This window comes from Acipenser ruthenus, chromosome 10 (genome assembly GCF_902713425.1).
Source record: "Acipenser ruthenus chromosome 10, fAciRut3.2 maternal haplotype, whole genome shotgun sequence".
Lineage (NCBI taxonomy): Eukaryota > Metazoa > Chordata > Actinopteri > Acipenseriformes > Acipenseridae > Acipenser > Acipenser ruthenus.
Window position 1 is genome coordinate 9,930,986 of NC_081198.1, and position 22,906 is coordinate 9,953,891.

General features: G+C 36.1%; 1 protein-coding gene across 6 annotated transcripts in view; it reads left to right on the forward strand.

The window, feature by feature from the left end:
• The window catches only part of col11a1a (collagen, type XI, alpha 1a), an 88,833-nt gene that overhangs the window by 44,542 nt on the left and 21,385 nt on the right, over positions 1 to 22,906 (forward strand). For all 6 annotated transcript variants that reach the window (XM_034021985.3, XM_034021994.3, XM_034022002.3 and 3 more), the window contains 16 exons: positions 933 to 986; positions 2,465 to 2,518; positions 3,846 to 3,890; positions 4,017 to 4,070; positions 4,200 to 4,244; positions 5,419 to 5,472; positions 6,004 to 6,057; positions 7,665 to 7,718; positions 8,707 to 8,814; positions 10,028 to 10,117; positions 10,824 to 10,877; positions 16,334 to 16,441; positions 17,332 to 17,439; positions 18,137 to 18,190; positions 18,500 to 18,553; positions 19,784 to 19,891. In XM_034021985.3, the coding sequence (XP_033877876.1) occupies positions 933 to 986; positions 2,465 to 2,518; positions 3,846 to 3,890; positions 4,017 to 4,070; positions 4,200 to 4,244; positions 5,419 to 5,472; positions 6,004 to 6,057; positions 7,665 to 7,718; positions 8,707 to 8,814; positions 10,028 to 10,117; positions 10,824 to 10,877; positions 16,334 to 16,441; positions 17,332 to 17,439; positions 18,137 to 18,190; positions 18,500 to 18,553; positions 19,784 to 19,891 (1,098 nt within the window). The remainder of the gene's footprint in view (positions 1 to 932; positions 987 to 2,464; positions 2,519 to 3,845; positions 3,891 to 4,016; positions 4,071 to 4,199; positions 4,245 to 5,418; positions 5,473 to 6,003; positions 6,058 to 7,664; positions 7,719 to 8,706; positions 8,815 to 10,027; positions 10,118 to 10,823; positions 10,878 to 16,333; positions 16,442 to 17,331; positions 17,440 to 18,136; positions 18,191 to 18,499; positions 18,554 to 19,783; positions 19,892 to 22,906) is intronic.

Consider the following 22,906-nt stretch of genomic DNA (forward strand, 5'->3'; position numbering starts at 1 on the left):
TTTTTGTCCTTAACTATTACCATAAAGACTGAATTAGCATTACCCTATTGGAAGATTACCAAACATATGGCTATAACAAACCCTTGTTCCACATGTATAGCTACGGCAACTTCATTAAGGAAAGCACCCTAATCTAAGCAATACACTGTCATATATCAGACACACTTGATCAACAGCATGCACAATATATAATAAACCAGTAGAATAGCAATCATAATAATCACAATAATATGTAGTTCAATATTACAGTGAGGGTGTTTTAAAAGAAAGAAAAGGTTGCATTTGTTAAACTGTTTCAAATGAGGCAGCACTAGCAAGACACAACTAGATATATTGTTACATAGCGTACATTAAAAAATGTTGTTCATAATTTTGAAAAGTTATATCAGTATTGTGTAAATACTACCAATTAGTTGGATGGTTACATGAACAACATGAACAATTAAATCAACATGACCTATATCCACTGTATGCACAAGTTTGACCTAAGACAGGTGAACAGCAGCCTTCATAAAACCCCAGATTCTGATCCTGGTGCTAAATGTTCAAACCATGCTTCATTCGAGTAGATGCTAAAATGTAACTGTAACATGCAGACATACTGTCGGAAGGACTCCAGACAACCTTTTTATCCCCATATTCTGATACTATCAATAACCTGTGCTAAAGAATGTCAGCAAGTTTCGTCACATTTGAATAAGCAGCTCTCTAGATATATGTAAAAATATAAGATGTGACTTACAGACAGTCGGACAGTCTCCATATACCTTGAGATTATAATACAATCAATAAGCTGATCTCCAGATATGCTCTAAGCAAAACTAAAGCTTCCCCTATACCCCCTGGGGATAATAAAGAACACATGTAACATTTCTAGGTATGAATATTACTTATTACAGTGAACTGATATTAATAATAATGTTTAATCCTAGGGAAAACTTGGTGTTCCAGGGTTGCCCGGGTATCCAGGAAGACAAGGTCCAAAGGTATGTAAATATAAAGGCAGGTGAAGAAATGAAGGCATGTACAGGCTTTGTTTTCACCTTCACTGACCCTGAAAGACAAGTCTGGTTCTACACATTAACATTACAAGCCATGTTTCTTAAATGAATAATTCATTTCATCACAATGGATTTGTTATAAAACATCACAGCATAGAATGAAGTGGAAATAAGTTATTGTCTTTTTCACTTATGTAAATTCGGCTTCAGCGTGCTTCAGGCTTGTCTGCTAATAAGCTGGATGCGAATGTATCAGATCTTAAAGGCTTAGAATGCAAACTGAGATTAATATCGTCTTGGATTTGTAACTCATCAGATCCTAGAATCTAAGCAGGGTTGGGCCAGGTCAGGGACCTCCGAGCCTGCTCAAGCATATGAAGGCGTGTTGGTGGTTGTCACATTGTGTTTTTGACAATTGAACTAATATGTGAATACTAAAAATCATTGCGGAAGACTAGGGTTATAAATAATTAATTTAATCCAACACAGAAAGAAAAAAAGGAACTGGGCCCCACTGCAGAAAATATCAAAATGAAATATTGCATCTCTATGGGTCATACCTGTACTAAGATGTTCCAGTAAAAAAAAGGAAACTACTATAGGATAATGGGGCTGTGAGGTTTATTCAAAGAATGTGCATTCTCCCAAGCATTGTCGTCAGCCCCATAATCTCTTCATTGAAATGAAGCACTCATTTGAAATCAGTATTACTGGACGTTCATGTTAATCCACAATATGTAACTGAACTTTAATTTAAGCATGGTATTTGCATAATATGGACAGCATCCCCACAATTGATGTTTTAATCTTCTTGTTTCATTTTAAGATGCTGGCATTTATTTTGATAAAGAGTACCCCGGAAGTATTGCTGCTAGTTGTATAGCGTTAAAGCTGCCTCTGATTTCTGACGCATGATCGCACATTTAGGAGTCATGGCCGCTCACCAGTTTATTGAGATCATTAATCAAGACTGGGAGCAGCTCTTAGAAGAAAACAGCCCTAGTTACTTTTATTAATATTTACACACTGCAATAAGGTTTATATGTGTAGTGTCTTCTATTGAAAATGCTAAATGTAGTTTTAATGACTGTGTTAATGCTTTCAATGCTCCCAGGACTACAATGGTAAGCTAATTTTAATTTTCTCCAGATTCATAAGCAGTTCATTGTCATGCAATCCATTTTCATTTAAGCAGACTCCTTAGACGCTGTGTCTTTTTTCACTGTGCAAAAGTCCTAAGTTTATACCGGGGTTTATTAATCAGTAAGGTCAGTTTTGAGTATATTTATTCCATTGTATTATTTCGTCTTCACTCTGGCAGTAAAACCATGCAAAATATAATTTCCTTATTTTCAGAAAGTGTTTGGTGGATATACTCAATGTAAGTTACCAAGCTCTAGATATCAGGCCCATTTGGGTATATGGTATGTATCTCTCTCACCGTTCTGTTTTCCTATCACTAGGGCTCCACTGGTTTCCCCGGATTTCCAGGAGCTAATGGAGAGAAAGGCGCCAGGGTAAGTTATTTTATTTATTACATTCACACATACAGTATTACAGTAAAAAAAAAAGCCACACGGCCTATGCATATACAATTTAACACACTTGATTAACATTCCATAATAGAATGCAATAAGGACGCCTGACAAATCTGAATATTATTGCTAAAATCACTTACTTGTAATGGCATTTTTAGATACCACACGGTGTCACCCAGTGGTCAATTGTTGCACTTACAGTGTTTTATAAATCAGAACATCTCACAATATTATAATTGCAGCAAGGATCTTAATTCTAAAATTTTCTGTACACGCGTAATAAAAAGTAATACTTTTGTCATCGCTTCCTGAATTCATAAACAAATAACAATTGTGGACAATGTCCCAGCAAAAAATACATTCTCACATTCCAACCCACTAAGTTAACATTAAAGGAGTTAACAACATAACACACTGAAAATTGTGCTGGTTCTTCAAAAATCATTTTTCTAAATCAGAGCTTCTCAGCATGAGATGGACTAGCTGAGAATACAGAAAGTGCTGCTTTGTTGAGCTGGAACATGAGACTGTCAGGAGTATGACATCTCTGAGCGCAAAAACCTCCAATGTACTATATGCAGGTCAGGGTGGTGGTCTCTACCCCATTATCAGGGGGTCCTGAGGGGGGTGAGGTTGATCGGCCTGTTAGAAGCTTCGAAATTTATCAGCAGTCTTTGGGAAACATGACTACAGATACAGTAGACTACTTAAATTCACTAGACCAGTGTAATTCACCACCTGCCTGTTTTAGTTAGGCATTAGGTGGATGTGTAATGAAGTGATTTTACAAGATTGAATCAATTTAGAATACAGCATGTTCTAATACATGGTACACTGCAATACTGTAGCCAACAGGGCAATTTAATGTGTTAAGAAACATATTTTAAATCTTCCAAGTGTGTTTAGTATACACACCTACACCATATGAATTGTGTTAGGAAATAAGTGGTAATGACAGTCTACAAATGTCTCAGATCTTCAATGTACCCGGTTTTTGGTGTTAAAGTTGAATATAATCCAATATTTCTGAATATTTGTGATCCTTACTTAAGAGGCAATCCATGTGGATGTAGCCAGGCAACTTTTTCTGTTCCTCTAAATTGTGTCTGTTCCTGCTTGTGCATTCACAACACAAATAAAAAACAGCTTTATTTTTAGTCTGTAAAAGTACAAATTAGCTTTATCCTTTTTGAAATGTTACCAGGTGAAATAAGTTGTTTTGTATAATTTATCATTTAAGGACACAGCTGGTATCTGTCGAGGCTTCATATTGTGTTATTTATTTATTTATTGTTGTTTTTCAAAGGGTCTTGTAGGAAAATCAGGCCCAAGGGGGCAAAGAGGTCCAACGGTATGTAATTATTATATTATATTATATTATATTATATTATATTATATTATATTATATTATATTACATATAAGGTGCTTGTTAAATGTTTGTCAATCTCATGGCTGGTTTTTTTGTACAATGTTTAGGGTCCACGTGGTGGTCGTGGTGCCAGAGGTCCTACTGGAAAACCAGGTCCTAAGGTAAGCATCATTTTGCCTGTTTAAAGCAATACCATTGCCTGATATCAAATGTATAGTGCTTGTTTTTGTGTTTTTTTACTAAAATGTAAGATGGCAAAACTGATCTTTTTTTTTTTTTTTTCTCTGCAGGGTACTTCAGGCAATGATGGTCCACCTGGCCCACCTGGAGAAACAGTAAGTACAATATCTTGAAAAAAACAGGTGAACATTTAAATAGCTTCTATCAGAATGTATGGTCTTAATTGATAAATGAAAAATAAGTCTTGGTTACTACCGGTATGTGCAGTTGGTCTCCAGAGAAAGATATGGCTTGGTAACTGTATTATTGGTTTGTTTCTCAATAAAGCTTTCTTTTTTAGTATAGAACATTATTTGGAAGTGGGCCACTAAAATAAATACAAACCAGAAAACCTTAAAAATACCTAGTAAATTTACTGAACTCACTGCTTGAAAGGAAAACACTCATCATAAAAAGCCAAAGCAACTTCAACAGGTTGGTTGTCCACACATGGTGCTCTTCCAAAAAGAGCCCAGGAATCTGGACAACTTCTTAAATAAGATGAATGAAGTCCATTATCATCAGGCAACACACACACTGGTACTTGTTTGTAATTAAACAGCTGTTAGATGAGAAATACCTTCCTATATCATGTCATAATATGTCAAGATTCACTGTTGATTATAATAAGTAAAGTAACAAGTTACAGTAAAAAGTAAAGTATAATATCATCAATAACTAATTTTAGCCATAGCATCAGAATTATTTTCTCATGTTATGGTTCTGATTATGAAATGTATTCGCACTGATCAATAAGCAAAACTTTAGGTACACTATGAATAAAACATCAGTCAAAGCAAACTGTAAAAGCCAAGATAATACAGACAAGTGAACTTATATTTTAATTTTACTAGTGACTCAGCATTGAGGAAGTATTGCATACATGTTTATGCACTGTCTAATTAAATAATGAGTACAGCACCTCAGCACAACATTTTTAAAGCTTGTATCTGCATACAAAACAAGTCTTCTAAATGTACCAGTTACTTCAGGAAGTCCATTGAAAAACATGTTTATTGATTGTATTTCATTGTCATCATAAAACTCTTCTTCTGAAGCATCTATTGATTTCTTCAAATGCACAAAATATAAGCACCTTTTGCAAGTCACGCTTTTTTCTTGCTTAAGTTTTGCTGGAAGTTGTGTCAATCCTGCTGAATCCAAACCAACTTGATTGAAGAGCAGCATGTTTTACAAAATTGATGAATGCGCTTTTTTCAGTTACTTGTAGTTGTGTCTTAACTCCAGCTGTTGTAATGTATTTCAAACAGCTCATTTTCTGTACTTTAGGGACCTCAAGGACCTCAGGGTCCAGTCGGATTTCCTGGACCAAAAGGCCCCCCTGTAAGTAATCCATTTTTATAACCTTTGTCATACCTATTAGGAGGAAGGACTTTTAATAACTTTCATAGCTACAACATAATGGTTGTACAAAGTCATTGCAAGGAGAAGTAAGTTAAATGATATTCAAGTAGCAGTGAGGTATTGTGGCATAATTGTTGAAGCTCCGGACTGAAAGAAAGAAGATTATATTGTCTTTGGACTTGTTGCTTCAACCAGATTGAAACTAACAGAACCATCTTGTTTGGCTATACAAGCTGACTCCATAGCTGGAGGATAATTTGTCAGTCTACATTTATCTTAGCAGCTACTGCAGGTTGGTGTACAAATTAGTGTTACTTTTACACTTCAGACAAGTGATGTTTAACATTCTGACTGTGAGGAGCAGGTAATTCACTTGTCATGCAGACACAGGCATCAAGACATGCATGTCAGCCTCAAGTAAAACAGGAGCACGTTTACAAGAGTATGTTTGAAAGTGTAAATGAATACTAATATAATTTGAATATGTTTGATTGTTTTTTCTTATTGTAGGGGCCAGCTGGTAAGGATGGGCTGCCTGGTCACCCTGGACAGCGGGGAGAGACTGTAAGTATACCTGTTCTTGTCCCTATCTCTGAGCTTTACCACACCTGGGCCAGTCAGTAGGTAGATAATATCTTTACAAATAATAAAACCTTGTCTTAAAATTTCTGCATATGGAAATATGTGTGTATGTGGAATTTGTAAACATTTGACGCAGGTATCAGACAGCTTGTTATTTTTCCGCACAATATGGCAATACCGTATAGTTAGAATGATTTAGAAACCTGCATGGACTGTGGGAACAAAACATCTGTTAATCTAATCAAACAATATATTAATTGTTTCAAGGTGCACAGATGTCATAGCTACTCTATTTCTGCCCTGCGGACCGAATTCCACATTAACAGTGTTCAGTAGCAAGCTTGAACCAGTCCCAGCTAGGACAAATTAATGACGGATTTATCTATAGATCATGCCAACGGTTGGCACATGAAAGATTACAAATGAAAAATGAGGGCTAATAAATTTAATCACACAGTGCTCCTATGCCATTTGGGGTATGGCAGGGCATGTTTAAGGTAATGTTTCATGATAGAGTGACTTGTCTGGTTATGAAATAAGAAGCTCTGGGTACCCTACAATACCTAACCATTCTAATGTAGCAGATTGTGTATGACACTTTTGTACAGACTGATAGTAAATTCTAAAGCTGCAAAAAATACAAATGTGTTCTAAATGTATATGTTATAAATCAATGTTATAAGCCATCCCGTGTTAGTGAATAGTACAAGGTGGGAGAATGTCCAGGATGTTGTTTTTTAAATTCATGCAAGGTTTAATCTTCAAGAGGGAGAAGCTGACCATTGTTTAAATGTGTTGCGTGCTGAGATATTGGATAATGTAGACAATAGACATTAATGTCTATTTGCAATACGGTCATTTAGCAGCAAGAATATTTAGCTCCATTCCACATTCACAATATTGATTTAAGTATGCCCAGAAGCAGTAAAACAAACAAAAACCAGAGAAAGTGTTGACAGCTATGATGGTTTTCTAAATAACTTGTTCTTAAGCAATTAGAAACAAACTTGGTTTCCCCTTCTTAATTATATTCTAATCATTTATCCAAAGGATTATTCATTAAATGTCAATGATACTTGATTTATTGTTTAATTCATTTAGTCAAGAACAGAAGCTCAAAGAATTTATCTCAGCCTCAATGAAAACTAGAATCACAATGATAAACTAGGTATAACCACAACGGGTGAAAAAAAAACCAATATGTGTATATTTTCCATGCAAAAATGTAAAACAATACACTGTGACATGAAATATATTATCTCATAATGTTTATCTCATATACTGACAATTTTCTGTCAAGGGTTTTTTTTTTTTTTTTGCCATTTAAAGATGGTCTTCTGTTCTGTAATTTACTGCAAGTTCTTATGCTGCAATCGGCCACAAAATGGTCCTCTTTTAAACTTCACTTTATGCTTTATGGCCATTTGTAATTTATTCAAGATCATTCAAGATCATTCAAGATCATAGCTCTCTCTCTCACTGAACAAATGCATTACAAAATATATTTTTCAAGTCAGTTACAGAATAAAGCAGGTATGCATTTTCATTAGATGATCAATAATCAAGGCATTCTTGTTTTATTCCCCCAGGGTTTCCAAGGAAAGACTGGTCCTCCAGGCCCTGGTGGTGTGGTTGGTCCACAGGTAAGTCAATCTAGGAGGGGTCTAAATATTTTCGCCCTTTAACTGTTGATACATTCATTCTGCTGTCGTCCCCCCCGTCGCCCCCCCCCCCCCCCCATTTCTGTATTAAGACTGCTTTGATCATTAAATTACAGCCAAATGTCTCTTCAACTTAAAGTTCATTTGCACAATCAGCATGAAGAAGAGCTATTACAGAAGATAAGGTGCTGTTTTGGCCCTGGTCATTGCAGACTTAAAACAGTAATGACTTTCTAGAAATTGTGCAATATAAGACAAAATATCCTAAAGTATGTGGCACAGAGAAAATTATTTTATTCCCATCTGTATAAACTGAGACATACTTAATATGCATAGCTGTAAACCCCAATTATCTTTGCATTATTTCAGCATGTTTCGAAGGAGGATTAATCATGTTTACTGTGTTTACAACTACTATATATTTAGACAGTCAAAGCAGTGTTAAGATTAACTGGCTAAACTGAAGAGAAGAAAACAAACAATTCATCTGGCTGGTTCAAAGAAGCAGCGGATTCACTTTCTAAAGGGAGAGCTCAATAAAAACCATGTTATTGTATTTATTTAATTATTAGCTGTTTCATAAGACACTGCTTTGTTGTCTAGGCTTGGGATAAACTGCAGTTTATTTAACTGTTGGGATCCCTTTCATGTGATTATTATAATAATATTGTGCTTCTCTCTGCTTCTTTTCTTTAAAGTACACGATAAGTAACCTTTACATTTTGTATCAAATGCTTTTTTTATAAATATACCCTCACTGACCCCTCTCTTTTCAATCCCTGTTGGCATTTTGGGTCAGTGTTCAGTGTGATGTTAACGAGAAAAAACTGGAAAAGCTATAACTGAATCTAAAGACAAACATTTTAGATATTAAGTGGAACGTAGATATATAAATAATGAACCTGTTTATCGACTTTTAATATTCCGAAGCCTCTTTCTTTGACTTATCACTGAATGGCATATCTTGTAGGGTCCTACTGGTGAGACCGGCCCCATTGGTGAGAGAGGTCACCCTGGCCCCCCTGGTCCTCCAGGTGAGCAGGGTCTACCAGGAGCTGCTGGAAAAGAAGGTGCTAAGGTAAGATACTCCAAGGCTTTTATTTCTCCTGCCTGATACAAACAAAAGACAAAGTCATTAAAAGCATGGGGTTTGCAGTTGGCTACCTGATAACACTAAGTTAAAAATGACCAAACCAAGAAACCCCTGGTGACTGTATTGCATTTAGTAAATGTATCTTTAAAACAGTTCAACCAATACCAACAGTTGTTCCATTAACGATGGAGAAAATACAAACTGCTCGCAAAACTCCACAAAGCAAGTTCAGAGATATAAATTATTTCTAATATTTAAAAGAAACAGGATCAGCTTGTGCTGATTTCCATTAGATTTTTCATTTAAAATCATGACGAATGAGCCTTAGAAAGTACTGAAGCTGCAACATCAGAACAGACCTTCATTGCCTGTTTAATTTATTACAAAAAGAGCTTTATTTGTTGATTATTTGAAGTTATTGCCAAATTAAGCTTTCAGTCAGATATTTGTATATTGCAGGAATGCTTTCACTTATCAGGTCTGCTTAAGTTTGCCCTGGTGCCCAAGTAAAATCAATCACTCAGTGTATGAGAAATAAAGAAACACTATATGTCTATTCTCTGCTCAGGCTGCTTTGCCCCCGTCAACAGCAGACCCAGACACCAGAATTTGCAGTTTAAGCACTTTCGTGCACTTTTATTCACAGAGAAAACAAAACACACAACAAAAGCCAAGCTCCCACGGAGCACTAACTAAACTTTTCTCCTTAACTAGCTAGCACGAGCCCGCTAAGCAGTTTACCCGTTTCAAAAACCCAATTGAAAACTTACAACACACAGTTGTAACTTGTGCACACAGTACTCACAGAACAACACATGGTACTTATTTCTCTTAACATGCACCGACTTCACCAAAGCTCCTACTTAATAACCCAACACCAACGCTAACAAAGACAGGCACATGACACTAATTACAAACTCTAAAAAAATAATTAACTTAAACGATCCCTAAGTGTACCCAGGCGATTCCCATTCATCCCTGAAGGATTCTGGGACATGTATTCTTTCAGCCCTACAGCCATGACACCTCACCTGTGCACTACAAAATTTTCACACACCCCGTGAACACACACTAAATACACAGTCAGGGCTCATCAGTGATGATTAGATAGAAATGCTTTGGAATGATTCCCCCTATACAATCAGATATTTATGTTAATTATTAATGTTCTATTCTTGTGCTTTATTATTCCTAACAGGGAGACCCAGGTCCCCAGGGCACTTCTGGCAAAGACGGGCCTTCTGGGCTGCGAGGATTTCCTGGTGAAAGAGGTCTGCCCGGTGCCACGGTAAGAGAAACGGGTAACTCCCAAAAATAACCACTGCAGTCCTCCAATACTTATTGGTTGCCATCATCCTAAAAAATTCTTAGGACCATGGCATCCAGTTTTCATGTTCTGTGATTGACAGTGGTAGTTCCCACTAGAGGGCAAGTAAACCAATAACCAATATTTAATGATATGTTGTGTTTGTTATTTACTTCATTATAGGGTACAATAAGGTGCTCTGTACCTGCTAGTATTAGTACATTTTAATGACAGACCAACTTGAAAGCTCATTCCAGTGTTTTTGCCTTCCCCTCTTCTGTGATCCATGGGACACCTTGGCGTCACGCTGAGTTTAAGAGATGCGTGCCTGTTTCAGGATCAGCAACTTCTCTTGTTGCTGTGCTGGAATGAAAGACACTGTTGCACTAGATCATCATTCTTAGCCAGTGTTAATTCTGTACTGCCCCCAATATTCTTAACTTAACATTCTAAACAGGAAAAAATTGTAGATACATAATTGTGCTTTCTTGTTGATAGGACATATTAGTAACCTGTTAGGCTTTCTTCCCGCAATAGACAGGTAATAGCTGCCACTGATGAAAATGCATTTTAAGATCCTTACAAAGTGAATATAGTATTTAGATACACTAACATGATATTAAGCTAATGTTGTTGTGTTACTACCCCTCTGCAGCTTGATTGAACATTTATGATTCTTTAATTACAGGGTCCAGCTGGTTTAAAGGGAGGAGAAGGCCCACAGGGTCCCTCAGGCCCAATTGTAAGTGCTTTATTGCTATGGTTACATGTCACCTTGTATGAAAAAGCATGTTGTAGTAAATTATGCCCATTCAGAAATATAGGACCTGTTTAAACATTACAATGAATGTGAACATATTTTCTTACACAAAAGATGACTTTATTTTTTACTGTGCTAGCTTGTATTATATATGTGTTCTTTATGTATCAGTATATACTATTAGCCATGTTACAGAAATGGCTGCATTCAATCGAATGGTTTTCTGTATGCTGTGTTACATCTGGGACTTGAGTAAGACAGTGCTTTAATGATGAGCTTAAGCCTACTGTAATAATATAAGATATTCTCAGCAGTCTCTCAAGCCCAGACTGGAATGTGCATTATGTATACAGAAATTGACTTGTTAGGTAACATGACATGCAGGGAATAAATGTTACATTTGGACTAAGGGATATGAAATGGCTTTTTATGCACAGAAAGTTGTAGCTGGCTACAATGAAGAAATTGTAAAATATTTTCTGTGGGCGTCTACAGTCAGCAATAGCATATGTAAACACTAGAGGGCAGTTTGTAACCTTTTAAGAAATCGTAAAGGAACCCCTAACATTATCCTGCAATACAGGATGAACAGGGTATCTTGGTAGTAATCACTGTCTCCTGACATGTTGCCTCCTGTTGCTGTCCAGCAATATTTAAGGAGACACCCACACAGTTGCTATGTCTGAAAGATATATTAGGGGAATAAGACACTTAAGTCACAAGTATTTAATATCATTTAAATGTATACCAGTTTACCTAATATATTGAGTGTTTGTGGAATTAAATATAATCTGAAATATGTTTACCAGTATATAGTTGGGTGATAAAAAATATGGAACAACAACATTTAATTCAGTATCATATAATTGGTTCTCTGATCATGTATTTTATAGCTCAAGTAGACATTTTTAAAAAGTCATTACTGGTTCTTTCAATACAGGTGTTGAATAGGAACATATGTTTTTATGCTGAAGTAAAAAAATAATAATAATATGTAATATACCACGAAGGCGACAGTGTTCAGTCATGCATTTTTTTTTAATTTCCCATAATTTATTTCCCATTCCATCACTGGAAATAAATCTAAAAGATATTTACATGTTCACCTACAAAAAGAATATGATGCAATCAATTCACAATGTACTGCATGAAACATGTGTTCCCTTTTTCCTCTAGCACAAATTATTCCAAATAATTACAATAAAAGCTGTGGTTACTGTAACTGTGCAACAGTGGTACTGTAACTGCTAAAATAAAATAAAAAATAAAAAAATATATTCAACATATTTAATGAAGAAGGTTGGCCTGAAGGAACAGTTTACTGAATAAAAAGATAATATTAGATAGTGTATGGTAATTGGTTTAGACCAGCGGTTCTCAAACTCGCCCCCTTCCTCTTGTCTGTGGTACTTGGAGAACAACAAAGAAGGCCTTCTAATCAGCTACAGTATTTATTGTCCTTATATGCCCCTTAATTTTAAGAACCAGTAAACTTTTATGATAAGCATTTGCTGTCTCTCAGTTTTAAAACTGTGGTTCACAACACAGTGGAATGATCACAGTACTACCATGCAGTAATTGTAGGGCAGAATTGCCACGTGTAAAATCTTTAACAATAAAGACGAAACGAAAATGCTTTTATTTGCTTCAAAATCATTTCAAACTGGTTAATAGACTAGCAAGCAGTGGCAAAATCAGCTCAGTTTTATACGGTGGAAAATGTTTTAACTCTTTGTTTTGTTTCTGGACTTTGCAATACCTGCACGATGCCTGCATTAATAGTCGTATCTACAACGTATCGACAATAACAATCAACCATTTTGTTACAGACTTTCAACAAGTCTGACACAAATAATTTTGGCTGTTACTTAATTAAACCCTTCTAAAAAAAAAGAACACAAAAATGCTTAACATAAAAAAGAACAGTCCTACTGCAGTAACAGGCAGTTTACACTGCCTCTGGGTTTCTGATCGCATCATCAATTCCACATTTTTTAAATCCATTGATGGAAATGTCCGGTCTACTTTTAATGTTTTCAAGCAAATTGGCTTTGTCACTGCCATTCTCATATCCGCTTTGATATCTGACACATTGTTTATCTTGTCCAGCGCTTCTTTAATATGTTCTGTATACCAGTCTGACAGAGGGGGGGATCGCTATGAGTACTGTATGCAGCCCTCTGACTGGTGGAAGTATTATTGGCGATCCAATCAAAATAGCCAATAAAGCCCAAATGAAGTATCCGCCCGTTACACGGTATAGCCTAGGTTAAGATGTGTGCTGTAATTTAAAATAAATAAATAAAATAAAATAATCAAAATAAAAAATGTTACCTCTTCTGATACTACAAACTTTACATCATGACTGTGAAGTGCTGTACTATTGGTTCTTTTATTTTTTTAATTTCTAATTAATGAAAGGTGGTTCTGAATTATTTTATATAAAGTTGTTCCAGTCTCTCCAGTATATTTTATTTCATCACATTTTTCACAGTCTATTCCATAAACAACATTGCTATTTTTACAGTAGGTATTAGTTTTTAGTGGATGTGTGTTTGTGTTATGTTTAATTATATTTTTACTTTTGTCCATGTATTTACACACTTTATTACATGTACTATTGCAAGTATTTGTAGAACCTATTCTGTGAATTATTCTTTTATGTTTACTGTGAACTATCACCTAAATTAGCTTCTCTTTTGAATGCTATAACTGGGGCCTTAAGAAATACTTTTTTTCAATTGTTCTGAATTAATCCACAAGTGTTAACAAAATATCTTAGAAATATTAGGCAAAAGTCATTACTAATGGCACTCTTTTGACCTTTTTATCTCTATTTTTATAATCTAGTAGATCATTACTTTTTAGTTAATCCACTTTTCTTAACTCTTGTCTCTATAATTTTTTCTTTGTATCCTCTTTTTTTAAGATTTATTTTTAATACATTTCTTTGTTTTACATAGTCACTTTCTTTTGAGCATATTCTTCCTATTCTTATTCCTAGACCCTTTGGGATTGCCCTTTTACCGGTGTATGTCAGTAGGTTTACAGAAGAGGTCATATATCACTCCGCTTACATTAAGTGGTAAGCCTAAACCCAGCAGTAACACGTGGCAAACAACAGCTAACAGTTTTAAAACCCTGCGTGACCACTGCCCATCCATAAAGGAAATTTAAAAAAGAAAGAAATGATTACTTTTATTATGATCAATAATCATGCACAGATGATCAACAAGACGTGCTTTAAAGAAATGCACTCCAAACTGACAGAATGAAGTGTACACTAAGACATGCATTAGAAAATAAATCCTTCATGCTGTTATAATTGTTAGCTGTTCATGTTTTCCTGAAATGGAAATTCATTTTAATTATACCACTTCACTCCAGTGGTTGTCAAAGTCATCCAGTGCTTTTAAACATGACCTATTGTATTCAAATTTAAAAATAGTCCTTAAAGAGACCAAAGAAGCTGTATCTGGGAAAGAGGAAGTGTCCCACTCTATTAGCTCTTAACAGCTGAAGACACAGGTGTTGATAGAAGACGCAACCCCTCAGAACATGTAATATACAAACTTGAATAACTGCAAGAGCTGTCACAGACTGTCTTTGAGAACCTTGCAATTCAAAGTTGATTTGTCAGTTGTTACTGTGGTTGAAGGCCAAAACATATCAATAAGGGGAAAGGGCTTAGTTGAAATATGGCGTTAGGTAACTCGCCGTGCCATTGCAGATTCTGTTCTCGTTGTTTAAAAAGTGTACAGAACTTGGGTTTGGGAATAGATACAGATGTTGAGGGTAAGCAAGATAACTCAGAAATCACGCAGCCAAAGCATGATTCGTGTAAGGGAAGTTGACGATTAGGTCAACGATGAGGTGTCATCGTTGACCTAATGAGGTGTCGACCTAATGAGGTGTCGATGAGGTGTCATCGTTGACCTAATGAGGTGTCGAGCTGCAGTTAACAATGATTAGTGTAGCCACAAGTAACGGGTAGAGGTGTGACCTAAATGACTTATTGATCTGGAATGACAAAGTCTATTTATAGTGGTGAAAATTGATTGAAGAATAGAACAGAAAACATAAAAAAATGGATTTAAGAATAGAACAGAAAACACAGGCCTAGTTCTGTACAAGGAAAAACACGCTCCATTTATTTTGCTGAAGCAGCTGAAAAAAGCATGCAAAGCAATGCTAGCCGGTGATTTAAGTTTGATGGGTCCAATGGATGACTCAATTTTTAGAAGTAAATATAGAGCTCTTTGGTTCGAGTCCAGACTATTCCACAGCCGACCGTGGACGGGAGCTCCCAGGGGGGAGGGAGGGTTAGGTCGGCCAGGGTGTCCTCGGCTCACCGCGCAGCAGCGACCTCTGTAGTCTGTCCGGGTGCCTGCGGGCTTGCCTGTAAACTGCCCAGAGCTGTGTTGTCCTCCGACGCTGTAGCTCTGAGGCGGCTGCACGGTGAGTTCGAAGTGTGTAAAGAAGCGGGCGGCTGACTGCACACGCTTCGGAGGACAGCGTGTGTTCCTCTTCGCCCCTCCCGAGTCAGCGCAGGGGTGGGGGCATTTCAAATTGGGGAGAAAATAATAAAAAACTAATTGGCAACGACTAAATTATTAAAAAAAAAAAAAAAAAAAAAAAAGATGTTGTGGTCATAATAAATCAATTTTAGCCCATAGATCCATTCCACTATCCATTGACTTCTCATTACAAGGCACAATACCAATACAGCATTATAAAACGGGAGAGCACTGTATATGTTAATGTAATATACTTACTATATTAATAACTTCAAACAAACATTAGCAGCTATAACAGTTTGTGCTCTTGACTTTAGACAGTGTTCTGCATTCATGAATCATACAATTAGAGAAACTTTTACTTTCAAAAGATGAAGAAAACATTTGTTTGTGAAAGGAAATGTGAAACATCAAGTAAAGGCCTTGCAGAATCAACTTGACATTAGTGACCTTTTATAATTAGGGGGCTCTGTTTTTCACAAATCAGGAGCTTATTTACTAGAAATGGAGAGAACTTTAAACCTCTATGAACCTACCTACAAATAGAATATGGAAGCCAACAGGAGAACCATGTTCCCATTGAGGACCTGTTCCTCTTCAAACTTTAAATACAGTTGCTATTAAGAAATTAACCAGTTTTTAAAAGACTGTAATGGTGTCTGCTTTATTTGTTTGTTTGTTTGTTTGTTTGTTTTTAACCTAGTTACAAATAGAAAATCGAACAATTCTGTTATTTAACAACACTTTGCCCTGTCTAGACATTATTACTTTGAGAGTTTTAGGTATAATCACCATTAGCAGCAATCATTCATAATTGATTTAAAAATGTGATTGTTAGATATATCTTACATTAAATGACATTAAGCTTGTGTTGCTGTAACATGAACCAGTTTATGTGATTCTAATGTCCTTACTTTCCAGGGGTCTCCAGGAGAGCGTGGTGCCGCTGGCCCAGGAGGTCCGATTGGTCTTCCTGGTCGCCCAGGTCCCCAAGGCCCACCTGGCCCAGCAGGAGAGAAGGGTGGCCCAGTAAGTCCACTTCAGAATTTCTCATTGAAAATCAACACCAGGGCACATAGTGGCCAGTGCCATTGTCCCTGACTGAACATGAGTACTAAAATTCACAACTTATATTCACAAGCACTGAAGAAAAAAAAAAAAAAAAATTGCTACATTATATAAGTTATTACTTGTTTTCATGCAAGATTATGAGCTCTTCACACTAAAGTAACTACTTCACATTTAAAATTATAACACATCTCACATTTAATCAATATTGTATATGTTTAATCAGGTATTACTTAAAGGTTTAAACACTTTTTTATGTTGTTTTTTTTTTGTCTTTCTTTCAACAATTATGAAATTGGAGTTACTGTTTAAATACAACTGAAGTCCACATTAAGCCGAAAAAAAATCGTTAATGATGACACATTTTTTGGCCTGCACCAATGGATAGATAACCTTGCAGTAGAATGTTGTGGTATAAAATTATTGACATCTGTGTCATATGTTAATTTAAGTACTGTAAGGTTTATTTTGTGCTGTGTATTAAGACGATATATGACAAGATGATTTTAAGTACTGTAACATATAATATAATTGAAATGTGTTTAATCATGGGGTACCTATTCCTCTTTAAAAAGTTAACTACATCCTAGAACAGTTGTAAAATCTTTAATATTGGAAACAATACTATGCTGTTTTTCAACCCACCTGGATGTTTTCGGACATTTTTTGCCTCCCCTTTTAAGATCTAGGGTCAGCAGTTAAATCAATAACAGTTAACTCCAGTGTACCATGTAGATCTGACTGTGATTCTGAGGTTGAACACAGAACGAACAATGCACTATGGTTGTTATTGTATAGGTGCACTGTGGAGCTACAGACCCACTCTTACCCTTTCTGTTTCTCCTCTGCAGGGTGAGAAAGGTCCCCAAGGCCCAGCTGGCCGAGATGGCATCCAGGGTCCAGTTGGTCTTCCAGGGCCTGCTGGTCCTCAAGGCCCCCCAGGAGAAGATGGCGACAAGGTAAGTCAAGAGAGCTTATTAAATAGAAATTCTGCATTACACTATGATTCAGTTTTATCTTGTTTCTCAGTAAAGAACATTTGTTAAAATCTAGATCAATATCAGTCACATGAATACACATACCAGCTGTCTTACAAATCAATTATTTACCATGCTACATGAAATCAGATCTATCCGTCATGTGTTTCCAGGTATCATTTAAGTTACCCATTAGTACCCAGTTTGTTTATGTTCAAAGTATACAGGGAATCAACAAACATATGAATTCTTAATAGTGACTATACTGTGTATACATTCGTGTCTTGAACTACTGTGTAAGGTGCGATATAACAGAACTTAGCAAACAGCAAGTACAATATACCATATCGTTTCGTAGTTTACTTATCATCACAAAACTGCAAGGAAGCCAAAATAAATGTATCTTTCTTGATATAAAAATCAGCACAGGAGATTTCAAAGCCAAGTCATATCCTGCATTGCAGCCTACCAGTCAATACCAGGATTAATCTCTCAAAGAAAGCCAAGTAATCAATTGAAGAATACCCCCAGGCATTCACGCTGGAAACGCCAGCATAAAATTGACAGCATAATCATGTTAAAGGTGACATTTAAAGATACTGGGGGTATTGACTGGAGATAAATGGAAGGCAGTCAACTCTAAAAAAAAGGACATACATGTCTATTTATTTTTTTACAGGGAGAAATTGGTGAACCAGGACAAAAGGGAAGCAAAGCTGCTAAGGGTGAACAAGTAAGTTCTAATACATTCTTGGCCTTTACATAACATTTGATTATTTTATCGACCGAATAACCTTGTATGAACCCAATCATTGTAAAACTGTTAATATAACAATGCAATAAGCTTATATTCAGGCAAATGGTTCTGTGTTGCTGAACACCTTTTTTGAAGAATAACACTGAGATGCAACCAGCTCAGTGGTAAGACACTGAGTATTTCTAAAGAATCAATAACAATGTAGATACAAGTTTCAAACCCCCATGTACTGCGTTATTCATACTGCTAAAGTCTCTTAATACCGTCTGTATGCTTTGTTTCCAGGGTCCTCCTGGTCCAGCAGGTCTTCAAGGTCCTGTCGGTGCTCCTGGCCCTGCTGTAAGTAATGGTTGTGTTTAATTGCCTTCATTACTCAAGACCCATTTGTCTACTGAATTTCCCTATTTAACTAATTAAAGTATCTAAGTCACACACTAGTAAGCTGCAAATAATTATACTAGCTAATGAGATGTGTTTGCTGTGGATGTCAACATGTAATTCTGTAATACGATTACCTCTTGACACAAAACAGTTCCATCTCATATTTGATCACTTTCATGTTCTAAATTTGGTTTAATGTGTACAATGCATTATTGAAACTGATAGCACACTTATGTTTGTATCAATAGCATTCAGCTTGCAACATATACACTTGCCCTTTAGTATACTTGTTGAGACAGAGTGTTAATACAGAATTAAAGTCACAAGGTCATTCATCTCTACACTGTACTTGACAATCAAACACTAGTCTCAAGATGTTATCTTCCCCTTGCTATTTTCAAGTGGCTTTGTGCAGAGCCTTTGTCCCCCTTAGACAGCATGACTGAATTATTACCTACATTATAGAAATTGATAGGCAACATTAACTGTTTCTTGATCCTTATCTTGTTTGTAAAGCAGTAACCTGGTTTCCAGTTGACTGCTGTGGTAATGTGCAGTAGAATTCTCTAATTGTGTGAATATTGATTTTAAAAAAAATATTTCAATCCATTCTCACCCAAGTGAATTTGTAAAAAGAGCAGCAATTATTTTCTTTGTTCAGTGGTGCACACCCACACATTTTTACTATGAGCGGAACCATTTAAAAAATGTAAGTAGAGATTACAAAGATTGTTATATATGCAGTTGTCAATGACGATGTAATCAGCTTCCAAAAAATAAATGCAGCTGAAGTACCAATGCTTTTGGACTGTGAATTATTTTCAGAGAAGTACAAGCCACTGTTGGCACATTTCTATGCTTGATGGGACCATATAACCTTTATTGTACAGACATTAAAATATCCAGTTTCAGTCCATGGATGACTTACCTCTGTCAATGGACAACCAGGGCTAGACATGTCTAAAACCATGTATTGCCCATGGGCTGACCAAATTAAGGTTTGTTTAGTATATGGTCATGACGTGTAAGAACATGCCAGGGTTAATCTCACAATATATGTCTGCCACTTTAGGAAAGATCTCTGGTCCTTCAAACAATTATTAAATCTGTATTACCCTGCAATGCCTAGACACATCCACTGCTAAATCTCTATCAAGCCTAGGTTAATGTAAGGTGTGTATCTTCTAGGGAGGCGATGGAGAGCCAGGCCCCAGAGGTCAGCAGGGAATGTTTGGCCAGAAAGGTGATGAAGGTTCTCGTGGTTTCCCTGGCCTTCCTGGTCCAATTGGTCTTCAGGTAAGTCACCAACTTCATGTTTTCCAATAACATTGTCATAATCACCCTTGAGATTTGTACATTTAATTCTTCTAAGTCTTCTTGAATGTGAAGCTACTGAACAAATTATGAATCGCTCCTGAGAACATGTATTATACCTCCTAACTATTCATAATTGAAGTGTTTACTCTGTTTGGTTGCATATTAATATCAACAAATATTGGTAACCATAGCATCAAGAGATCATCTTCATAGCACAGAGTCAATATACTTTAATAAGCACAGTATGTCAGAAAGTTTTGCAACCTGATTTAGGTCACTAATGGCATGGATTTCAAAAGGATCTAAATCAGAATGCATCTAATTCAGAATGCAACTCTGGGTATTTTACCCCTTTTAAAAATCATGCTGTATTCAAAAGTAGACAAACATCATCATAATGGGTTGCTAGCCAAGCAAAAGAAAAAAGTCATTAGTAATGGGAAGAGATTATAGTATTGTATGGATGTGCTGGAACAGAACACTTAAGCTAGCCTGTGGCTGTTAATGTTTTTATTCCATCTCTTACAACCACAGGATGTCCTTGAAAATCATTCTCCACAGCTTAATTGCATTTTCCAATATATTTATGCCACCATGCATCACTGTCATACAAGTTTGCCAGATTTCTGACAGAAAAATAGCGACCCCGTTCTTCAAAACAAGCCCAAAACAAGTGCAACCCATGTTAGAGTATGAGCGTTTAAATTCCAACCGTGACTCTCAAAAAAACAAGCCCAATTCCGCTTATTATAAGCGGACTTGTCAACTCTTCTATCATATGTTTTGTATGCTGTATAAATCCTTGGGTATAAAAGAGATGAATGTTTAGAAAATGTAGTTATAAAATGAGCATTCACCCCCTTTTTAGAAATAGTTACACAACTGTACAAATGTATTAAGGGCAGAGGTGCATTACGCCTGATTAGGAGCCTTTACACCTCATTAAGCAACAAGAGGTGCAACATTATAAAATAAATATATGCTGCAAAGCTCTGTTATTTTGATGGCACATCATGTTTATCTTGCAGAAAAGAGGCCATTTGAATGCACAAAAACCTAATGCAAATGACGGAATGAAATTAGCAATCAAATTTACGTCACTTTTATTCTGCATTCCTTTTCAATGTTCTAGCATTTGTTATTATAATAATACATTAACATAGAGGAGATCAGTAAGTTGTTTGATATAATTGACTTTTAATTTGGCATAATTCATTTTATTCTAACGTATTAATTGCATTGGCTAACCTTTTCTTATAGGCAGAATGCCAATAAACACTGATGTGGTAAATGCTAGTTTATATAATGAGGTTTGACAGAAGGGGGCTAAAGGTTCTGCCTGATTCCATACCTGTGAAATTTGTAAAATGAAGCTACTGGGACCTGTCTATTTGAGAATGTGTGTAGGGTGAAGGGAGGGTAAATATCAGACAAAACGAGGGCTATAACATCTACTCCTCTTCTCCTCAGGGGAAATTCTTCTCCTTAGGTCAAAGTTGGGGTAGTAATAATGAAGGTTTAACACGGTGAACCTGACGCAAAATTGCCAGCCGCCATTCATCTTTTACCAAATTACAAATTACAAATTTCTGTAGCAAAGTAGGTTCTTGCTTAATAGCAAACATGTAAGGTTTTATGACAGTATAGATAGCATTGTCAGAAATGGCTTTGGATAAATAAGAAACTGCATTGATAACAACTTCTTGTCACACGGATGATCTGAACATTTAGCCAAGGGGTCAGGAAGGACAGACTTGTCAGAGATGATATGCATTTAAATGTATTTTCACAAAATATTTAAACAAAACATAAACCGAACACAAATACAGATCTGCTTTTACTTTTTATCTCTTGGTCAGTATTCTCACCCAGGTAATTCTTTTTTTGTGGTGTTCCTATTGCTAAATGCACATAATGGTAGATGTACCCTGTCCCTGCCAAACATACAAAACCCACCACTATTTACACTGTACATATTTTTTATAAATAGGTTCTTCTCCCAGTCTTCACCCACATGTCATAACATATTGTTTGTTTTAATAGGCTAAAGAGACAGAACTAAAGAGATGTGAATTCTATGCATAAAGATGGGACATTATCGAGTTCCATAAGGGACTTTCAGAGATCTGGGTTGTCTCGCTGACAGGCTGGTGTCTAATCAATAAATATGTTTAGTCAAAGCAGTCTTCAGCATTGGCAGGGGATTTCAATCTCATTGCATTTAAACTTGTTTTACGAATGACATTCAAAACCTAGACACATTCCAGAGAGTTTTTACTAGATTAGTAGATAAAGAGTGGTTGTAAATTTCATACAGTATCTAGTCAGCCAGCGTGTTGCTGTCTTACACAAATTATTCTAAAGGTTTAGACAAATGTGAATATATTAAGCTGCCATTTACAAAAGATTTCCACTGGCAATGTACCTTGCTCTTAATGGTTTGCCTTATAGGTTAAAAGCAGCACCTTAAAATCTATCCTAAACCTAATAGGAAGCCAGTGCAAAGATGCTACCACAGGGTAATGTGTTCTTGTCCCTGTTAAAACTAGCAGCAATATTTTGTACAAGTTGCAGATGAGAAATAACATGACTACGAGTACCAGAGAAAAGGGCATTACAGTAATCAATCCTTGAAGATACAAAATCATGCATCAGTTTCTCAGCATCTGGCCGGGAAAGAATACTTTTCAGATATTATTTATGGTGTACAAGATAAACAAAAAGTGTTGTATGTGTGTGTTTTTCTTTATTTGTTTTCTTAATTTGGCAGGAACTTACTTTATATACATCAAAGTAATAGTATGAATATCAATATCTGCCTCACTTCCCAAACCCTCCAGTTGCAGATTATTTTCCATTTGTGTTGCCGTTTGTCTCTGTTTAAGATTCTTCTAAACATCATCGTCACAGCTGATTTAGGCAGCAGGTTGGGCAGCTCTGATTCTGTATATGATGTTGAGAAAGCAGTGCCTTGTTTAAAAAACGTATATAGTA